At 56.6% G+C, this 22,138-nt stretch overlaps 1 protein-coding gene across 1 annotated transcript in view; it reads right to left on the reverse strand.

Moving 5' to 3' along the window:
* LOC122380822 (roundabout homolog 2-like) overlaps positions 1 to 13,950 on the reverse strand; it is a 95,659-nt gene extending 81,709 nt beyond the window's left edge. The window contains exon 1 of the mRNA XM_043364308.1: positions 13,644 to 13,950. Coding sequence (XP_043220243.1) covers positions 13,644 to 13,707 — 64 coding nt within the window. The 5' untranslated portion in view covers positions 13,708 to 13,950. The remainder of the gene's footprint in view (positions 1 to 13,643) is intronic.
* Positions 13,951 to 22,138: the final 8,188 nt, after the last annotated feature.

Raw genomic sequence — 22,138 nt, forward strand, 5'->3', positions numbered from 1 at the left:
AGCAAGCCGTTCTTCGTGGAGCGCCGCTGATGAATCAGAACCCCCTGTCATGCGTTACTGATATCCAGTTTTAGGAACGGTGCAGCAGAGCGGATGCTGACACGATGGTGTCCTGTGCTGCCTCTTTTCCTCCTGCGACAATCCTATCATTGGCCGATACCTGCCTAGCCCCAGAGACCGGCCGAGGACCCCCGAGATAGTGACGTGGCCCGGTAGCGCCACCGGCTGACTGATCCTATTGTCTCTGACGACCCCTGGCCATTGTCCGCGGGCCAGCAGGTCTGTTCGCATGATCGAATGAGCAGCGAGAGACGCGTGGGCGGCCACACGGTGGATCATGCCCATCTGCCGCCTCCGCCCCGTCCCGCGGCTGGAGCTGCCGTCAGTCGTCAGTAACCTCTGGCGACATCATCAGAGTCCAGATAAGATGTGATGAAGTCATCAAGGTGTCATTGATGCGTCTCTGCAGCGTTATCAGGATGGCAGGAACATGTAATCCCTCCACTGGCCACGTTACAGCAGGTCAGCGCATCGAGTCACGACGGCCGAGACTCTGCGGGCGACTTTCTGGACCCAGTTCCCCAACGGATGCATGAATCTTTGACGAGAATCGTGATTGCCTTCCAGTCGTCGGGTACTCGCGGCCGGTCAGCTTGAGTTTGCCAAAGAGCAAACTTCCTCAGGGTCCATCGCCGGACTTTGGTCGTTTTCTCTCAGCGCCGGCGCCGAAGTGGGCGGCTACCACATTCAGCCCGCAGATCCAATATTGGAGCGACCTCCATTAATCATGCAACGCAAACACGGGCTGGGCGGTGCGGCTGCAGGACCCGACAGCATGACTAGGGCCGGCCGCGGCACATCGCGCCAGCGTTCTGTTTACCCCTGCGCCGGTCATGGATGACCAGACTCCCTCCAGCGAGGTACGGGGGTGTCGGAGCGACCACCGCTGGCGCCAGGCCGCCGCCAGGACCGCAGAAGGGTGGTCCACGCACGGGGAACGCTGACAGCGGCGCCGACAATCGACAGGGGAACAGGCCAAGCGGGCCGTCAATTTGTCGCCGGCGGTGTCCTGTTTCGTCTGGCGGAGGGGCTGCCCGAGGTGCTCAGTGAGTGGTGGGACTCTGGTTCTGGTGTGGCCCTGCTGTTGTTCTGAAGGCATCTGGGCCGCTCCCTCAGTCACACGAAGGGCGTGTGCTCGACTGCGTCTCGGACGTCTGTCTGGTCACTCCGGGGCGAGGCGGGCACTGCGTGGGGTCCCGTCACCCGTGCGTCGGTGATCGGCGGGGCCGGACAGCCGTCTAGTCGACCGGTCAATGCATGACGGGTGACTGACGGCCGCGTGCCACAGCTCCTGACGGACGGGCGGCGAGGCTCGACAGGAGGATGACGGCTGACCTGACAGACTGCCTGCGGCTGTCAGCCGGGGAACTCGACGGAACGAGATGAGCGGAGTGAGCGGGCCAGACAGAACAGGGAATAGGGTATGTCAGGTAGGAATAATCGAGAAAAATGGATAAATTGAAGATGTGTAACTGGCCAGTGGCGGATCCAGGGGGGGGGGGGCAAAATGGGCCTTCCCCCAAACGGCATAATTTTAACATTACGCCTATGGACGAGGCATGGAAAGAATCGATAAATTGTTATGGTTTGCCCCCCCCCCCAAAAAAAAAAACTCTGAGCTGGATCAGCCTCTGTAACTGGCAAAAAAATGTGTCGACAGGTAGATAGGTAAATCATGAAACTGAAGTGATATGTAAACCAGAATGAGGTTGAAATCGTTTAATGATAACTTAAGAATAACGATGAGCTGTTGAGGAAAATATCCGCCCATACTACAAGCAAGCCTGTTGAAACACCGGGAGGAGCGTCTGCGGAAGATTACGGTGACTGACGGCAGCACTGCGCGTGGGCGACATGGCCATCGTCCCGACTGGCGCCGCCCTTCGAGCCATGGTCACTGGCCGCTGGCCGGCGGCCAATTGTATGGAAATGCACGAGCCGCCACCCACGGCGCGCCGCTGGACGCACGGCACGGGTCACGGCACGTGCAGCCTGCACCGCGACGACCGATCAGCGCCAGCCGCACTGCAGCTCTCATGCAGCTCTCGTACCGCACAAGGTTTCTGATAGAGAGCGAATTCACGCAAACGTGTGCAGTTGAGAGGGGTCATCGAACCTCTGAGGTATCGTCGGTGCTGGGGACTCTGGGATACCTTTGAAGTTCTGTGAGCTCGCTGGCTGGTTAAGCGGACAATTTGAGAAGCGAGTGATCTTCCGTGAGGAATATCTCCACTTCTCCAAGTATTTAACCACTTGCGGTCACGGGGTGCAAGAGTCGTCTGTCCGAATTTGACCCCTCTCGGCTGATCTGGAGTCCGGCGCGGCCGGTGACCGCAGCAGCACGTGTACTGGTCGCCGCCGCGGCGACGACCAGTATTGATTCTCGCCGCGGCCGGCGGGTCCGACCCGGCACCGCCGCCGGCCGATGGGATGACACGCACCGTCGGCTCGCCCGGAAGGGGTACTAAATGTGGCGCCCGGCGGCGAGCGCGGCGCAGCGGCGCTACCCCGGCCCGCCGGGCGCTGCGGTTAGTGTGAGAGACTGGGGCTGGTGAATGGGTTCGAGGAAGGCCGAGCGGGGCGCCCGTCCTACAAAGTGAGTTGGCCGATGCACCGGGATCTCTGTCCTCGCCTGCTCCGACGCCAGACACATGTGACTCTCCAGGCTCGTCAGTGTCACTCGGGAGACGCAGTGACACAAGAAGGACGCGGGCGGTGACACGCAGGTGACACAGCCGCCGACACTTGTGACGTGCCACACGGGCGGCGACACGTGTCCGTGTCGACACGGGCCCGGGCGGACAGCCGGTGCGCGTCACCTGGGATGACGAGCACGTACGAGACACAGCGTCACCGCCGCCCTCATCATCGTCAGCGACGCCGGCTGCGGCGCGGCGGCGTCCCGGTGGCGTGGTTACCGGGGCGCTTTGTAAGTGCAGATCAAGCTCCATATGTTTTATTTCGGAATGTGGACTAGCTACTTCCAGTGCGGCATTGCCAAGCGCAGTGGGTTCATGGCTCTCATTTTATCTACCGTATTAGTCCATTATCAGTTAAGTTATCGTTTGCTAAGCTTTTATTGTCATTCGCTGTGGATTTACTTTCGTTCACTGCTGTTGTCATTTCCAGCCACCGTTCTCTATCGTCTGTACTCTGTAGCCATGCGCTGTCGTTCTTTACTGTCATTCTCCGCCGTCGTTCGTGGTTGTCGGTTGTCGTTCGTTTCACCGCCCGTCGCCTACCGCCAGCTGCAGCAGTACCCCGTCGGGCTAGGCGCCATGCAACCTGCCCCCCGCTGCGTGGCTGCGCGCCTCACCGGTTCGCGAGCCGACCCGACCCGATCCGAACCGAGCTGAGCTGAGCTGAGGCGACCTGAGCCGCTACCGTCAGGACTGGACGCTCTGCCGGCGTCTGATGTCCCGCCTCTGACGGCTGAGCCGGGCAGAACGGGGGCGGCCAGCCGGCACGGCGGCGCTCGTCCGTCCGAACTCCTTAGCCGGTTTTTATGACTTGTGCCGAGAGGCCGCCCCTGGGATTTGGCTGCGCCAGGAGCTCAGCGTTTCTTATACGGAATGACACGTCGGACGCGTGGGTTTTTGGTATTGCAGATACGAGAGAGCACCGACGGATAGGCGTAAGCTGACAGGACTGTGGGCCAAAGCCGCCAGTGATCCCTCACTGGGTCTGAGAAACGCGTCAGCTGCCGTCTAGTCGGCTACAATGGGCCAATCTCCGGATAAAGAGAGAACGGTAGGAAATGTGTGCTTTTTATATCCACCGAGAGTAAAGCTGTATTGGTGTGATAATGGGGAGATCATCAAGGTTGTGTAATCCCTTCAACCAATAAAAGATCATAAATAACAAGGTGTGATTATGTACCTATGGCCGACCCTCACTCAGAAGCTGATAGCACTTACGACCAACGGCTTTCGAGTTTCGACACGGCTGTAGCGTTCCCCGTTCATCAGTGGCGGCGGAAGGTATTCTAGGATAGGGGTGCAAACGATATTGAAGCGCCCCTTCCCGCTGGGCGCCCCTTACCATGCCGATGGCCGTCCCTGCACTGGAAAATCAGTTTCGCCCCTATACAGGCGCCCATAGAAGTTTGCAGAGTGCTATTCCTGGTCATAATCATCTCCCCAGTAAAAAAAAAACGCAAAATACGCCCTAGCACTAGGGGTGTAACCGCCCATACGGACAGTGCAATTTTACAGGCCCCAATCTCGGACCTCCCTTAACATTCATATGTTGTAAACGGCAAACCGCCCCCGATAAATGTTACACAAACTAATTTCCTCTCGCATATCGGCCATCAGGCGCCCCTTTTTGTCGCATGGAGCCTGCAACGCTATAATCCCTCATATGTTCGTGTTGGCGTTCGGAGGCTATCGCCTTCAAAGACGTCTCCATAAATGTTTCTTTTTCGTCCCACACACAGGCGCCCCTCTTTCGCATGCAGGCGCCCCTCTTCCGCATGGCGCGCTTCTCGAGTAGCTGCGCCCTCCTAGCCTTTATCGCCTGGCAAGATTATATTCGACAGGGTCGGCAGCATCTGCCTTTGTTTCAGATAAGGATGCCCTCCACTCTTCAGCATATCAAAAGATACTTTTCCCACGTCATTGCCACCCTCTTCGTGTCACAAGTGCCTTTATCAGTTGCGGTGTCGCACTGCTCAGCTTTATGGCTGCCGCACCTCTTAACTTCCTGCCTCCTCTACAGATTTTCGAGGCGCCCCTTTCCATAGCTTTAGGGTGCAGCTGCCCCCCCTTGCCCCCCTGCTTCCGCCGCCACTGCCGTTCATCCATTCAGATACCCGCATTCCATCCCGAGATTCCTTTCCGCCACCACTTTGGCCACTCAGCGTCACGTTTGACATCATCGAGCGTCACGATATGGCAGCACTGAGTCGGAACACGCCCGGACCACCACGACGCCACTCACGCCGAGCGCCCAGGTACCGTTCCGGATCGCTGACCAAACTGAAGCGGCGAGGACGCTCGCACCGACCGCCGCCCGGCTGACGCCACTCCGGCCATAATGGGTGAACGTGGCGCAGGAATGCCGCCGGTGCGGCGATAGTGACGCGGTGCCGGCAATACTGACGCAGCGGCGATGAGTGGTGATGCCCCGCCGGTGCAGATGCAGTGGCCACTGGTGGTCATCTGCCGATGCATTATACATTGGCTATTTATCATTTTTATGCACGCCTCCTGAACATGACCCACGCCGCGCTGGATTGAATTGGCGATTGCCGCTGTCACCGCCGGGGCCAGATGAGATGCGATGGCGACGAATATCTAGCGGCGCGCTGAGCGGATTTAGTTGTCCGCCACAGCGCAAGGCTATCTGTACAGATCACCGCTTAGCTTCACCGTAACAGGATGGCGTGACACCAGGCTGAGGAAACTCCCATTAGCATCTTTATGCATTCCGATGACTAGACGTAACAATTACTCTAATTTTCTACACTTCTCGGAGCAGGTGATCCTGTAATTACATCTCAACGACACGTCTTCAGGCGAATTAAGCCGCCATGGCGTTCGGGGTAACCCTCCGAGCGAGCGACACTGCCTAATCCGACAGGCGGCGACGGCGAAATGTCGCGCCTCACACCGCAAAAACGCGCAGAGCACCGGCAAAAATTCTCCTGGCTTATGTTGGCGATGCTATCAGTGGGTGTAACAAACCGTGCAATGACTCATTTACCGGCCGTGGGCGGGACCGAACGCGTCCGCACCGCGAGGAAGCGCCGCCAGCCGTGAACGTCGTCCGCCGGCGGGCTTTCTTCGGAGAGGGAGTTTTTCTTGGGCATTTTCCGTGCCGGCGCTCCCTAGTCCCGCGTGGCCGCCGCGAGGGCGGACGCTGCGAGCGAGGCTGGTCAAAATGGAGTGGAGGCGGCGCCGGCGAAGTGTTGTCGGTACTAGGGGGAACGATGGTGAGGCTGGTGGTTATTTCAGCGTAGATGAAGATAGGATCCCAGGTGGCCACAGAAATAGCACAGCCACCCGCCTCGGCAGCGGCTTCTGCAGCGGCCGTGGGCGCGGCGCCGGGGGCGGTGGACGCCGCGGGGGCGGCGAAGGCCTACCAGTGTGCCGTTATCAGCTTGTTCCTTTCATTAGCGCAGCCCGTTGGCGCCTATCAGCTGGTCTGCCAGCCCGGGTGCGGCCCCCGTCCGACACAGCCGGCCGGCGCGGCGATGGGGGCGGCACGCGCCGCCGCGTCAAATCGACGGGAAAAAGACAGCAGCGCTAGTTAAAACAGCGCCGGCAACAGTCGCTAATGAGATCCAGCTGTCTCCGCTCGGGTGTCGCGCGTGCGATTAGCGCCAATATACACAGGATATCACTTAACTCTGTCGGCGGCCGACCATCGCCACCCGCGGGACACCAGCACGAGACAGATGCGACGCGGCGCGCTGTCGGCGGTAGACGGATGTGGCGCGCATCGAGACAAACGCGGGGCTAGGAGCGGCTGCAGCTGCGGCTGCGGTCGGTCGTGGCGGCGGTCTCGGCGCAGCGCCCCAGGCTATGTGGTTCCGACAGCTGGCCGGGGGCCAGAGAGAGTGCCGGGCAGCCGCCGAGAACGCCATGGGACAGAGTATGGCTCTGCTGTCCGCCGTTGCACTGCAGACCCGCAGATGTAGCCCCTGCGTGTAGACGGGCGGGCTTCCTACGCATACAAGGCTGCAACGTCTCAAAGTCATCCTGCGAGCGAATATAAACCATGGAACAGTTCAACATACTAGACACATTGACACGGCGAGACACAAGACGGGACGCAGAGGGGATGCGGGATACAGAGCAGGAGAGGGGCGGGACGACAAGGGAGGAACGGGATACACATGGGGCGGGACGCGACACACGGACGATGCGCAGACCATGTCTTCGCTCGCTGCACGCCTCTACCAGAAGGATCGATGGCATATGCATAGTAGCGAGCTGAGGAGCGCGGAGGAGTGCACGGCGGCTGCCGACATGCGTCGCCGGCCATATGGAGCCGCGTGGGCCGCCAGAAGACTGACAGGTGGCCGACGCTGCCGACACGAGCTGCACAGTGGCCAGACATAATGACCCATCCGAGCGTGCGCCGAGCAGCAACCGGCGTCTCTAATCGCCGGGCTCCTCCCCGATAAGACGATCGCGCGATAATTACTTATGCTTAGAGCGGCGCTTCGTTGAGAAACGGCCTCTGTTGTAACCGGGATGGGGGTGGGGGTGACAGCAGCGGTAGCGCACTGCAGGGAGCCAGGGACAAACGGTGGGAGGGCCGGCGAGGGTCAGCGAGAGGGGCCACACCCCCACCACGGGCCGGGCCAGCCACCGCCAGACGAGTGACCTAAACAGGCGCGTCCCCCGGCAACACTCAGCGAGATGGCCTGACGGACCGGAGATCTAGTCCAGATTAGCTGCTGGTTAGTGCTCTCAGGCTGCCCCTGGGTAGCTTATGGGCGCTGGATAACTAGTGAATGACTTTTAAATGGCGCTTGCATGACTCCCTCGTGACTCTTACTCTTACTTACACGTGCCTTGGTAGGTCAGTAGCTTAAGATGTCATCTGGACCTGCCACTCGGCCAACACTGTCACTATCGGTGTGTCAGACCTGTCTTAGATACGCCCCGCTATCATCACAAGCAGCCATCCACTCTCCCACAGCCCGTAAGGCTCTCGAAGAACATCCATTCTCCGCGTTAACCCTATTTCGTACGGCCGGAGGCGCTGAGCGGCGCTCGTACGGTCGGTGTTACGCCATACGTTATTATTCAGAAGCCGGGACGATGAGTGCCGGCGGCATCAGCTCCCGCGAACGGTCGGCACAGGCTTCTGCTGCAGCGCCGCCGAGCGATTCATCATGGCCCACCGCGCCGCGCCGACCACGAAGAAACCGACGCCGCACGTGCACACGATGGTGATAACAATCAGAGAGTGGCGTTCGATGCCGCCGGCGACAGTAGCTGCCGAGAAGGCCGCGGGGACGATGGCGGAGGGCTGGGAGAGTTGGGAGCCAGCACGGAGGCTGGTGGCTGAGAGACGATGGCTGGGGTGATTTCAGGTTCTGGAGCGCCTCCTAGACTGACATCAGTTGAATCTTTTGACTTTGTTTCTCCACAAGACGCGGGAGAAGTGAGCTCACCTAGGCGCCGCCGAGCCATGCAGCGGCTGGCCGGTCGTTCTCAACAACCCGAGGCCCACCCGCGACCCGCGACCATCGATCGCCGTCGCCGACCGTCGCCGGCCCAGCTGTTGGACCACCGGGTGGGGACGAGGACCAGCCAAACCAGCCCGCGCCCGTCACGTGGGGACCTGGGTTTCCCTCCCCGTGTCATCGTCAGGCCACAGGTGCCGCCGAGCCGACACCTGCGCCGGCCGGCCGGTGATGATACGACACGCCGCTGCTGTTATCCATCGGTAAATATTTCCTGGTGGACTATTTTAAAGGCGATTTCAAACTAATCTGCTACCGGGTGGTCATTGAAACGCTCGTCAAACTGTGATCCACAATGATAATGTGTCTTGGATCAAACGCGAATGTGAAATCGACGCTCTATTGAGCAAACATTGCCTTTCGCGGCTTTGCGCCCGTCGTTCGGGGCTGAGCTGGGTTGCATCAGTGACCGAGGTAACCTGCTAGTCCAGCGCTGCCACGCTCGGCTTTGGGCCGACGTACCGCGAGCCGTATCCCGTCAGCTTCAGCGAGTTAGCGTTGGGTCGACACGGGCCCGATATAGCTGCCGCGCCGGACCAGGTGCGCTGGCGAGATGGATGAAGGGCGCCGCGTCTGGCAGCCTGTCGTGTCGCGTTCCACGCAGCACCGCTCTGAGCCCAGCCACCGGTGACCAGTCGTCCGGCTCTGTTTACATTTCATCAGTGGCTGTGTATTTTGAGTCGGACTTCACATCGGGCTATGTGATAAATGTTCGGACATGGAGGAGCCGCTGCGTAACCGAGCGGCTAGGATGACGTCAGTCCAGAGAGGAGAGTGTCGTGCCACGCCCTTCGTAACACCCTCGAAGGGTGGATGGAGCAGTACAAAGTTCGGTCCGGTCTAGGGCTGGCTTTCAGTCGCAGCGGGTTCCGCGTGCTTCACGGTGACGAAGTGGCACCAAATGGCAGTGATTTAGACCCCTGGCCGGAACTGGAAGTGACGTTCATATCCCGCGGCGGGCTGGGCACGCCCGATCGTCTCATCTCCGGCCAGCGCACCTCGATCGGCACGCGCCGCGCGCCCGCCGTTCCCCGTCCTAAGGGAACGGCAGGGGAGTCGACCGCCGGCGGCAGGGCAAAATCAATAGCGCACGGCGCCCAGCGAGAGGGAGAGCGCAGCCGTGCGCTGTTTAACTTCAATTAGGTTAGCTAAACAGCGCTGGATACGGGGCCAGCCCGGTTGTGCCTTTCCCGTTTGCCGTCCCCGTCCTGGCCCTGGGACCGTGCCGACCCGAGGCCAGCCGTTCTTTACATCACTAGTGAGGACAAATAAACGCCCGTCAGATAAATCATAAAACACGGCGGCGGCGGCAGTGACGCGAGCGCGGCAGACGTGACGGCCCTGCGGCGGCTAATAGCGCGTGTTGAGCGGCGCAGCGGTGTTTTGACGCGCCGGGAGCGTCGCCCCAGGCTCCCGTTCAAATGACCCCCGCGGCGCCCTAAGTTTAATCAATGAACGCCGAGGTTGTAAACTAATCCTGCCGGTGACATTTCACGCATTTGGCGGAGACGGTGACGGCCGTGGTTGGGCGTGGCTGGTTGCACCTTTGTACGGGTTCTGCTATTCAAGGAGAACTGGCGGCGAAGGGAGTGCGTTCCTAGGAGCGCGAGGGGCAGCCAGAGGAGCATTCGATCCAAGCCAGCCCCTGCGGGCATCGGGAAGGTAACGGACGTCGGCCGGCCTTTCTCTGGACGCCTGCCGGCTCTCCCAGCGGAGGAAGGTATGTTTGCGGACGCCGGACGCGGCGGCCGACAGCGGATGTTTCGCTGTTTGATCAGTGACGTGATCTGGTTACTGCCCGTTCGCGGTCCGCCGTGGAACCCCAAACAACGCCCGCCATCGCGCACGATGACGTGCGGTGACGGCCGATGACGTACGATGACCAGCGGTGGCGTTTGCGGTGGCGACAGCCCCCACAGAGTCCGCCCACAGATACTTGTGGTGGTGATGCAGCACCCCGAGATGGCATCGAACCAATGTCCGATCGTGAGTCACCGTTCTCACGCTCTGTCAGAGATTGGTACCGGCTGGAGACGGAGACGTCTCTTCGACACATCGCGTGCGATCTCAAGGTCAGAAGGATTCGCGGATTAGCCCGGCTGTGAAAATAATACAGGAAGGAAAGGTGGCAGTGTAAGCCATGAGAATTGATTGAATTGCGGCAACGACTGCCGTAAAATGCTGCGCAAAAAGCCGGAAAGACAACACCGTCGTAGCTGATTCTGTGCAACAATGGACATTTCGGTGGCCAACTGAACGCGGGGGTTCACTCACAAAGCCTGTTTCGGCGCACTGCGGGGGGCAACATCCCGAACAGAACGCTGAGCTGCACGCAACCGCATGACACACGGGCGTGTGTCTGCACCGCCCACAGAGAGCAAGTGGCAGGGCAGCGTCATCGGGCGCGTCACGACAGCACAACAACTCGAGCGCACGCCGCACGCCACTCGAGACAGGCTGCGGCGGCCGGTGGACGACAGAGGCGAGCAGGAGGGCCAGCTCTGTGTATTTTATGCTGAATCAGCTGTACCCGATCGTCCAGCCCCGCTCCGCGGCCAGTGCGGCGGCCGTGACTCGGCTCTGAAGTGCGAGCCGGCCGCTGCAGAGCAGGACACTTCAAACACATCTGCACCGCCACCGCCGCCGTTGCGCCGTTCAGCTTTTGGTCGCCCCTGAACCGAACGTGCTGTCTTGCGTGTGCCGCCCCGACGACGAAGGGGCCGCGCCGTCCCCTTGGGGCTCGCTAGAAGGCCGCCGCCGCCACGGAAGGGCGCGGACGAACGGAGCTGTGGCGGTTCGACCGATATTCCGGAGCGGCTGCGGCGGTCAAATATTTATCGGCACCGACGTGCGCGCGTCAACAGTGAGCGACGCACGCGCGTCGGAATCGCCGCCCTGCGTCGGAAGTGCCGCCTTGCGTCGCAGATGAACCACCTCGATGCGTGATGGCCTCGGGGTGTGTTCCGGCTAACGGCGACCCGGTCCGCCGCCGGTCTGCTCTCGGCACGGCCGGAGTCGTGCTCGCTGAAATATATCTTCAAAGGAATGCCCGAGGCGACACTCGCGCGTGCCTCACGCACGCCGGAAGAGATGTTATGATGTATGGAATAACGAGGCGGGATGTTGGTAGCGCCGGCTCGACCACACATGCTGTAGTGCCCGTTGGATGGGTTGCTCCCCCGAGGAGTGGTCAAGATCAGAGGCGGCGAGATTGGTCGGATGATGAATTGGAGGCAGTAATGCAAACGACCGGCGAGGTTCATTTCTGCAGGGGATTGATGCCCACCACCGTGGAATGCTGAGGAATGCGGGCTGCGGAAGCCCTTTCCCAACAAGGCCAGACAGGAATAGCGCCGGTGGAGGATATGGAATTGCAGGCCCAAGTAGGTGTGGCGAGTGTAAATCTTCGTCGCCGTGCACCACTGCAAAACCGCGACAGGGTGGCACGTTTTTATGGCCGGTGCCACCAGCCTGGCTGCTTTTGCTTTGTGTTCCCTGGAGATAAACCGCTCCGAAGCATCCCACGCGGCCGTCTCGGCGGGCCGGGGTCGGCGTGGGTCACGGCGCCGGGCGCCGCGCGCGCTCCTCCCGGCACTTAGGCGGACTAAGCGCACCTGCCGGACCGCCGTGCATTGTTGAGCCGCTGTCCGAGCCCCACCGGTGCCATGTCGCGCGCGGCGTCCGGCAGAGACAGCGGCATCAATCACAGTGCCGCGGTGCCAATTACCGACTGCAAATGCGCCGCCACTTGCCGCCGCCGCGTCACCATAAAACCCGTCCGTCAATGGCGCTCGGTGTCGGCCGCCGAGGGTCGCCGATCACGGGTGGCCATTACCGGCACACCGCGGCGGGCCGCCGCCACCGGCTGATGCACGACCCGCCGGCCGGGCCGTCGCCGGCGGCAGCGCCCACAAAGGACCGTCCGCGACCGCGCCGCGCGCTCCGAGAGACCGCCGGTCATCAGCGCTTCGGGTGCGTGCGTGGCCGCGCTAATTCAATTTGCAATGGCCGGCATATCTCATTTGCAGCGGAACGTCCGCGTTCCCGGCGGCCCGAGTAATTTACCGACACTTGGCTGAGATGCGCCGATGCAATTACCGCTCAGCCTCCGGCATTCCATTGACGCCCTCCGCCTCCTCCGCTGCCGCCGAGGTGCCGCCTGGTGCAAAATGCACATGCACGCGGTGCCGTGGGTGCAGTGCACATGCAGGTACATGGGCGCGTGCTGCAGCCACGACGCGGCACGTAGGAGAGTAAAAAGGCCTCCCGCCGCGGCGCGCGTGGCTTGCCGCCGCTCAGGAGGGTGAGCTCACGTCCGCCGCCGGCTCAGAGGAGAGCCGAGGATCTGAGGAGTTTGCCGAGCAGCTACCGGTGGCGCTCTGTTGGCACACACCGGCCGCGCTGAAGGTATTTCTGCGTGTGTATACACGCACAGTTTGGCACCGGCTGCAAACATGGACGATGGACGGATGAAAGATGAGCCCGCCGTGAGTGATTTCTCGGTCGGTTTATTGCCGCGAGCCAAAGCTGGTTTTAGAGTGATTTGATATTTGTTTTAGTTGGTCGGAAATTGATTGAGTTCACGCTGGTTTGTCCACAGACGGCACCCGCACATTGGCGAGATCGGCACGGAACGAAAATAACTCCGAGCTGTTCCCTTATCAAATGCGGCGCCGTGCCGATTCATTCGTCCATGATTCGCTAATGTCAACACGGCCATCTGGCACATTGGTGTTTTACGCCCCTGCATCCAAACGCAGTTCACGGCTTCAAAGCCCCAGCCGACGCAGTGACGAATTTTATCAGGATTTTATAGCAGTGACAGGCCGACATGTAGGCTAGGAAAACTTATCACAGGTTGTGTCTGCTTACGAATGATTCTTCCGGTGCGTTTTGAGACGAGATAGATGATTTTTCATTCAGCGATGGATGACGGATGGCGGATGCTGGTCGAAGGCAGCTCAACCGGATTCTGACGGGATTATATCTTCAGTCTAGCTCTACCCGTCACCCGGTTGCAAATCGTCGTCAAATCGAAGCAGAAAGGAAACTGAGTTCCTTTCCGCTTAGTTTCCTTTCTGCGTTCGGTGGCACAAAGTCGGATATGGAGCAGGGTGGTGACTGGTGAGTGGCCACTGGTCAGTGTTCAAGGTTTGGACAATACGGTGGCCAGAGCTTGATTTTGGTGGCCAGTGCTCTGCTCGGTGTTTTGTAGTCAGTCATGGCTCTGGGGTTAGTGCTCACTGCGGTCTGCGGACTGCGGAGTGGCTGGTCACGGTGGTCACTGGCCAGTGGTCAGTGGCCGGCGGTCAAAACTCAGTGTTCGATGGTCAGCGCTGCCTATGGGTTTTATGTTCAGAGCTCAGTGCTCCAAACTCACCTTGTACGGAGAACACCAGGCACAGGAGAATTGCCAGCAGCAGCGGCCACCGGTGACCGGTCATCGCGGCCCGGTTTGGGGAGCTCGATGAGACAGCGACAGTTCACCATCCAGCCACCATCACTCGCGCGGCGCCCGTCACAGCCAGCCGTCGGTCCCGCGACGCAGCGCTACGGCCAAACACCACTCACTAATCGTCCCACTGCGGTCAGGGACAGCCCCGGAGACAGCGCGCACCTCTACTTCCACGGGACAGCACAGACCCCACTCGCCCGCCGCCGTCCGCACAGCACTGGCGACGGCCTGCCGGCTCCGCGCGCGCACACCGGCCGGCCGCGACACTAGCGCCGCTCGTGGCGGCAGCCAGAACTAGCGGCACGCTAGTGGCCGGCGGAAGATTGACAGGGGACACCGGCGGCGAGCACGCGGTGTCCCCTTTGTTTGTCTCCGGGGTTACCATGGAGGAGTGGCGACAGACATTTGAAGATCATCAGTCGCGACGATGATACCTATGGCAAACAAATCCTTATCGGAGACTACACGGTTCCGTCGCGTTGTCGACTTTGGCGCATCCGTGTAGCTGCTCCTACTTGACTCAAATGGCGTATTTGCTCGGCGGCAACCTTTATATTGATAAATGGTTCCTATCTAATGCGATCCCACGGGGAAATGTTTGTTTTTGTATGAACGTGCTTGAACACGCACAATGCCAATGTAGTTCTTAGCGGAAATAAAAAGCAAAGAAGCCTTATAACTAACGACGAACATATGAAAATTGCTCTCAGATATGTAGGCAGACTGTATCCTGCGTACATAAGAGCTCAATACCACAGGCTTACCTAGATATATCATTTATCAAAACCTTTGTCTGCTACGAAACTTTAAAAAAAAAAAACGCCCATTACCATTCCCAGAGACACTCATCGCAAAGCTATTTCTAGCACAGAAACACGTGTAATGGCCGCATAAATCGAAATAACCGTCTATCTTATCTCCTGTAGCGCATATGCACCTTTCCTCGCTGTGCGCCGACCGGTCTGGCAGCTCGCAGGAGGGAGAAAGAAACTCCATGTCGCACGGAGTTGTGGCGGGTGGCGGGCTGCGTGCGGTCGCAGAGCGGCGCGTGGCGAATACATGAATACTCCGACCGGCCAATTTCGCCCGCGCTCTGCCCGACAGTCGAGCGACCCTGCCCTGTCCAATGTCTCTCCAAGATACATGGAATACGAACGAGACGTGGAGCGCAACGTCTGGTGCCTTTTAGAAGCATGTCTAGAAGGCAGAATCAGAAGCATTGTCACTCACTCCCACGCATAACATACAGCCTCACGACTAAACTTCTCGTACCTACACTGATTTGGGCTGAGGCTATTCGCCCATACACAGCCGACGTCCAAGCAAGTTCTCGAGGCACTGCATCAGCTGTCATTGGACACTGCATGACTCACAGCTCCGCCCGTGTCCCGCTTGACGGACAAGTCGGACGAGACGAGACGATTATGGCTATCTCTGACTCGTCGACCGTATCATGTCAGGTGGGCATCTCTCGAACAGGGCTGATGGCTCTCCCGATCGCTGTTGGCTGTCGCGCGCGGGCGAATGGCCTGGGGACACCTGGAGACACCTGGAGACACCTGGAAAGACCTGGGGACACCTGGATTGTCACCTGCCCCCTCCCCCTCACCTGCCCCCTCTCTCGCACGTTGTCTGTTTTTGGCCACGCCCAGATAGACCCTGAAACAGCGAGATGCACCTGGCACGGGCATTGTGTCCACGGGCGAACCCAGCATGAGTTTCACATGTGAAAATTGCTTACGCTGATCTTATGCTTCAAACATAACGTTTGAATTTATACCGAATTATGAATCGTGTCTTCGGTGGTCGAATTATCCCGTCGACCGCCCCCTGGATCCGCCCCTGACCGTGGCATGTCATTCGTCGGGGTCTCATGGCCGTCCAGTTCCGACATACATAGGCGACCGACGGAGTCTTCACATGGTCTCCCGCCTTCCACAGAAAATCGCGATGATTTTTAGATACCATGCAGACATTTGACATGAGATCACGGCGCTGTTATGACCATCAGCATTGTATGGCGTATGGTAATTTCACGGACGGGAGATGCTATCAGCTGGTGACGCAAACTTAGGATCGAGAAGGACGCAGCCTGAGAATCGCCAGAGCGGCACACATTCATTCCGCTCGACGGTTGGACAGGATAAGACGGCTCATGGCGGTACAAGTTCGTTATATTTTGGTGATGTTAGTGCGTCAAAGTGAGATGGACAGCGTTTTTTTTTCTGACTGATATTAATCTGAGCATGAACGTTTATCTTCTTCTCCTCGTACCTACACTCATTTGAAGCCGTCATTTACGTCATTCCATGAAGCGTGATTATCTCTTGCTTATCAAGTCAATGTCATGATGATGAGCTTTACAAATCTAACGTCACTTCACAAAACACGATGTCGCATGTCCGCCTTTATGATCCAGCACATTAACCACAACAAATGTGACCATGTGTGACCAATGACCATGCCTGACGCGGGACGCCGTTTCGGCGCTGTTTTAGGGGTCGAATTGACAGACTGTGTTCAGTCCCAGACTACTCTCCAGAACAGCGTGAATCCCGGTGGTCCTTCGTTTTCTGCAGCGTGCTAGTTGTCTACTGTAGCAGCAGGTGCTCAGACTCAGAGAAACCACCTACTGAATTAAAACATACTGGCTTATCTGTTGTGCCGGCAGGATCCGCCCAAAGCCACCCACATGTCGCTGCAAGGAGTTAACAGGATACTGTTCCGCAGTATACGCCTGCGCTGCGGCACAGCCTATCTAACTAAATCAGTTCCCTGGTGAAGATGTAGATTTTTATTCCATGATTTGCGGAAAGGCAGCTGTGACTTCAAGATTTTGACGAGAAAAGAGCATGTTCAAAATAGTTATCCGTTTTCACGTCACTAATAAATTAGGAAAATGATGAGATAAACGTCAAAATCTCACACTAATCTATGTCAAAGTCTTTCTCATTTCTTCCCCCCCCCCCCTTCTTCACTATAGCCTATCTCGACGACCTCCGGTAACCTGTAAACCCAATCCCACTCCCACTATCTCACCCTACGCGTCATCCTCACCACGCTAGCGGCGAAAAACGCCACTAATTAAGTCCGGATGACCACCATTAATTAGGTTTTGCGTCTCGGCCTCATCTCGGACGCACCTGGACTCACACCTTCATTCTGTGGTGGCGTGTCGGCGGTGTGCCGGTCAGCGTGAGGTCATTAGCTGGCCAACCGGTCACGCTGAGCGAACACGCGCCCGTGCGCACACCAACGCTCGGCACCGCAATTGCGCGCACCAACAAAACACAGCGAGCCGCCGGGTTAATTGCGGCGCTATGGGTGTCGGTTCGCACCTGAGCTCAGCACCGCAGAGATGAGGAGTGATTGGTCTGACAGAGCCTGGGGCAGGTCAGGGGCACGGGTCACACTAACGAGCGGCCTATGGGGAGGTAATGGCCGCGGTAGCACGTGCTGGAAGGGGTGAAAGCGGCACCAACACGCGGCAAACGAGCGGAAGGGGCGGCAGGGAGGGGATGAATGGAGTAATGGGTGATACACTGACGTGGTAATAGGACATCAACGCGGGATCAGTCATCTAATCAGGGATAATCGCTCATGGCAAACGGACGACAAGCGGTAATTTCGGGGGCGCCAAGGGCGTGTGTGCGGCGGACACAAACACGCGTATAAGTACTGGTACGTACACGATAATAAGTCACTACCGACTCTTGTCCTAGCGGGTTAGACCTAGCGAAGATTCAGAACAATGCATACGTGCGCTGCACAATTGGGATGGAATAGTAATAGCATAATAGTCCTTTTATACTATCCAAACAAATTCTAGCAGTATCGAGTTCAAGGGCAAAAATTATGGCCTATATGCAGGTAATGTTGATTGTTGATCCTAAAATGAGTAAATGTGCTTGCCATTGATTTCACGTTTCAGTAGCTTGCCTTCACCACCATTTGCCGAAGTGTTGTCACAAGCAATGTTTCTCCGCCGTCCACAGTGCAACAACAATAAATCGCCGTAATCTCGGCACGTCACAGAGGCAGCTGAGTGGGATTGGCGGGCGGTGGGCCATCAGTTTCCAATTGGGCACCGCCCGGGGCCGGGGCCAGGGGGCTCGTCTGTCTGCCTCGGGCTGTCGACGGCTCGGCACCCTAGGCCCTGGAGAGGCAGTGCGTCTCTGTCGGTCTGCTGTGTGTCTTTGGATCTGGGTCGTGCTGAGACGATGGGCTTAGGAGGGATGGGATGTGAAATTAATGGGCTGGGCGGGGTAGGAGAGAAAGAGAGAGAGAGAGAGAGAGAGAGAGAGAGAGAGAGAGAGAGAGAGAGAGAGAGAGAGAGAGAGAGAGAGAGAGAGAGAGAGAGAGAGAGAGAAAGAAAGAGAGAGAAAGAGAGAGAATTTGAAAGAAATTAGAAAGGGAAAACGCCGTGAATTTGATGCTGTTGAAAATGAAGTGGCAGGAGAGCGATGTGATTGCAAGAAAAGGATGATAAGTGTTTATACTTCCGCCGGACTTAAGACACCTCAGCTGGCCGCAAAATCAGCCTTGACGTGTTGAGACAAACCTGACATGTCGCAACGGACCGGACATGTCATTTGTCCAGCCGGAGCCGCAAGTGAGTCGCAACGGCTGGCCAGATGTGCCGTCTTAGGTGCACGGGCTCAGAAATAAAAAGGCTCTGCGTCATGTAGGTACTGCATAGTGGTGTCAATCGGTTACCAAAATTTCGGTATACCGATACCGAACCAATACCGATTCGGTATTCGGTATTATATACCAAAAGCATTTGGTATTTTGTCGGTATCATGAAAATCAACTACTGTCATAAAATATTTGAAAGCATTTTTGATATACCTTCTGAACTCAAATTTGATTTTGCTAAATGACACTGGATGAAGAAAAATGGCAATCATGACACATTTCTCCCAAATGCATGATGTCCTAACAAATGGGCAAACACATCAACTGTAATATCAAATACATCAGTCTACCAATGTTAAATGGCAACTTATCAGTGTTAGCAAATTCCAATCATATCCTACAAAGAAAGCCAATGTGCAAGACATAAACATTAATTAATGTTTAACTCACTGTATGCTGGAAAACATACTTAAACTACCTTTCTCAAAATTTCCAAAGCATTTATTAGCAACAAATTTGACTTTGTTTTGAGGAGTCTGTGATTGATCTTGACCTTGTCTTCATCTTCATTTTACTGCAATGCAATTACATTATCCAAAACCCTGTTTAATACAGCACTAGCTTCACCATTATCATCTAATATTTAAGGCAGCATTTGTCAATTCATCATCACCCGCATCACCCCACAAATCTTCAACTTCGCTCAACTTCAGAAAGCCTTGTAGTGAGCGATGCTGTCATGATCCTGTGGATAATTTATTTTCTTCAATTAGTGTTCTCTTTCCTGCTCTCTCAACAGATACAGATCGCTAGCAATTTAATCATAAGCTTCATAAAATATAATTGGCTTTTGGCTTGACTCGCACACAGCAGTTTCAAAACTGAACACATCTAAAAACATTTCAATGTCGCAGCTGCGCCAGGTTGAGGAACCGATATAGCTCGTTTTTCTGGTACTTCATTTTTCAGCAAAAGCGGCCTACAACTTTCTTGAATTAATTTTAAGAAGTCAAAATTTATACAAGGAATTTTGATTTAAGTGGACTTAAGCAAATAAGAAAAGAAAAACTTTATTTTATACAGTTTTATCATTAATGCAAATGGCCGCCGCCTCTAAGGCCGCCATTATGGAAGAGATGACACGTGACGTGTGCCAATTCCTCCGTAAAATTATGGACATTTTACTAAGATTTCATCGCGGTATCATTACAGTGGTGTCTGCTATCTATCAGTGTGCCTCGTAAGTAATTATTTATCAAGTTTTGTTGTGTTACACATTTGTTGATGAAGAAAAATTGGCTGCGTCAGTATCGTCACCAATCACCATGCTACTTGGGCTGAACTGTAGGTATCATGGGCTTTGTTTATATTAATGGTGTAGCCCAAGGTGTAGCCCATCATTGTCAATTGGGTCACCACTTTTGGATCATGATAACACACTTAACCCTGTCTTGACTGGACTCGAAATGAATGACTTGAATTGAAAGAAGGTTTGATGGTTCAGGCATGGACAAGATTCAGGGTTCAAGTTATTTTCCTAACACCTCATGCAGTTGACTTGAATCCACATTCCAGTAAAATAACTGACCTGAATATTTGTTAATAGTTGCAAAATAAGTTATAAATGTATTTTTTGCAATGCAAATAATCAAGAGATTGCCTGATTTGTTTTTGTTACCTTATTTCAAAGTATTAGGTACCTTTCAAGGCTTATCATATGTCTTGAGAAAGTTTGAAGCATTTGTTTGATAATTCCCTGATTTCGGTATCTAGTCGGTATTTCCCCCTATTTCTGAAAATCGGTTCGGTTTTGGTATACTCTCAGTGATTTTGGTCGGTATCGGTTTGGTATTGGTTTGCAAAATTTCTGAAATTGACATCACTAGTACTGCACGACTTATCCTCTGACCAGATGTCCTCTCTTTGCAGTCAGCACTCAGCATCTGACTCATCTCAACTTGGCACGGCCTTACGATAAAATCAACAAGACCTGGCGAGCATGATAATGCTGCATTTCCGATGTCATGTGGCAACAAGTGCATCGCAGTTATCGCAAAAACATCTGCATCATTTCTGGAAAGCTTTCGAATATCAAATGAGTGAGCAAAGAATTCTGAGAAAAGCTATACGGTCATGCACAAAACACCATGTGCGGTGCTCGGTTGCAGATGTGCCCGTCACCAAGATGGACAAGTTATGTCCGTCACTTCGGCGCCAAGCGCTTCAGGGTCGCGTCCACTCCCCATTGATTCTATCTGACTCTGTGCAGCTAGCTCGGCAAACGGTCGCTGTCGTGGGATTACCAGGGAGATAGCGCCACCGAAGTGACAGCATCATTGATGTCTCACCGTGCAGAGAAGCGGCAGACAGCGGCGTTATGACTGCCTGGATTGCGTCTGGGTGGGTTCGGCAGCCCTGGCTCTCCGGTCGCTGCCCTTCCTGCCGAGCCGGCTGGCTCCCAGAGATCTCCATTCATCTGTCATGTGGTTCGACTCACTGAGCTCCTCGCCGATCCATCGGTCAAGTGCGCGCTGCAATTGCAGGGGATTACGTGAGTACCGGTCGGTAGCTATCAGTCAAGAGATCGACCGGCTCCCGACGGCTACCGGGCGGATGACCAGGTTTGTCAAGATTCCTGAACTAAGTGCGCTGAAAGCTGGTGGGCTTCTCATAAGTACTGCTAGTTGTGTGTGTCGAGGAGATCACTTATCAAACGTGTACAGAGTGAGCTATCGTGGACTCAAGTGCGGTGCCGCGCCACCCTCAATTTGGATGCCGAGGGTTCGTGATCTGATCGTCCGCAATAGGGCCCGCTTTGAACGCCTCCTCGGCGCGGCGCGCGGTTGATTGAGGTACCCATGGCACGCAGAGCTCCATCTCGTGCGTAACCAATCACGATCGCCCAAACATCGGGCACGACCGGGCGGAAGTCAGTGGTGTGGGAGGCGCACTAACCGTCATGTGCACGAGCCTGCTGGCAGCGTCCACCGCCGCGCCGACTGGCAGCGTGACCGATCGCGAGGTCAGACTGGGTGGACCCGGATAGGGCGGTCATCCCTCAGCCCGCCCTGCACTTTTCCACGGCGGTGCCTCGAGTTGCTCGCACCGCCCGCGCTGGCTACACCCCACCCCGCGGTCACAACCGATGGCGATCGCATGAGACCGCCCCGCTCCACAGGCGGGAACCGCCCCATCCGCGTGCAACAGCCCCGTGCAACCCTCCTCCCGCACAACGTGTAACACTTGCTCGTTGGACTCGGCGGGCAGTTTTCTGCGAACTGGGCTAGCTAGCTGTAAGAGCACGCGGTCAGAGTTCAGAGTGCCTCAGGCGGTGTCAAGTGTCGGGCTGTTGGCTCCTGTGCGATGCCCCGTCTGACGCCAGGAGCCGGGAGCCGGGAGCCAGGAGCCAGGAGCCAGGAGCCAGGAGCCCGCCGCTCGCGGTTCGGTGATGGGGTGATAGCCGGGGAGCGCCGGAGCGCACTGCGCGCTCTGTTCGCGCTCGAACGGGGCGCTTAATTGAGCAGATATCATCACGGGGCACCAGTTCTTGCAGGCAATTAACGCGCGCACGCGGCGCGGAAGGTGATAACAGAGACAAAGGTGGGCGTAGGTGGCCCTGGGTGCCAGCGAGCGACACACAGGAGCAGATCGACCGTGGACGGTGACAGGTGTGAACTAACTCACCGGGAGTAGTCGCGGGAAAATCAGCACTCTCGACACCAAAGTTCACTTAGTTGGCCGACTTTGCGTAGTGCTCAAGTGGTTGGATATTGATAAGGTGT

The sequence above is a fragment of the Amphibalanus amphitrite genome, unplaced genomic scaffold, assembly GCF_019059575.1.
Source record: "Amphibalanus amphitrite isolate SeventyFive unplaced genomic scaffold, NRLGWU_Aamphi_draft 000107F_arrow, whole genome shotgun sequence".
In the NCBI taxonomy this organism is placed as follows: domain Eukaryota; kingdom Metazoa; phylum Arthropoda; class Thecostraca; order Balanomorpha; family Balanidae; genus Amphibalanus; species Amphibalanus amphitrite.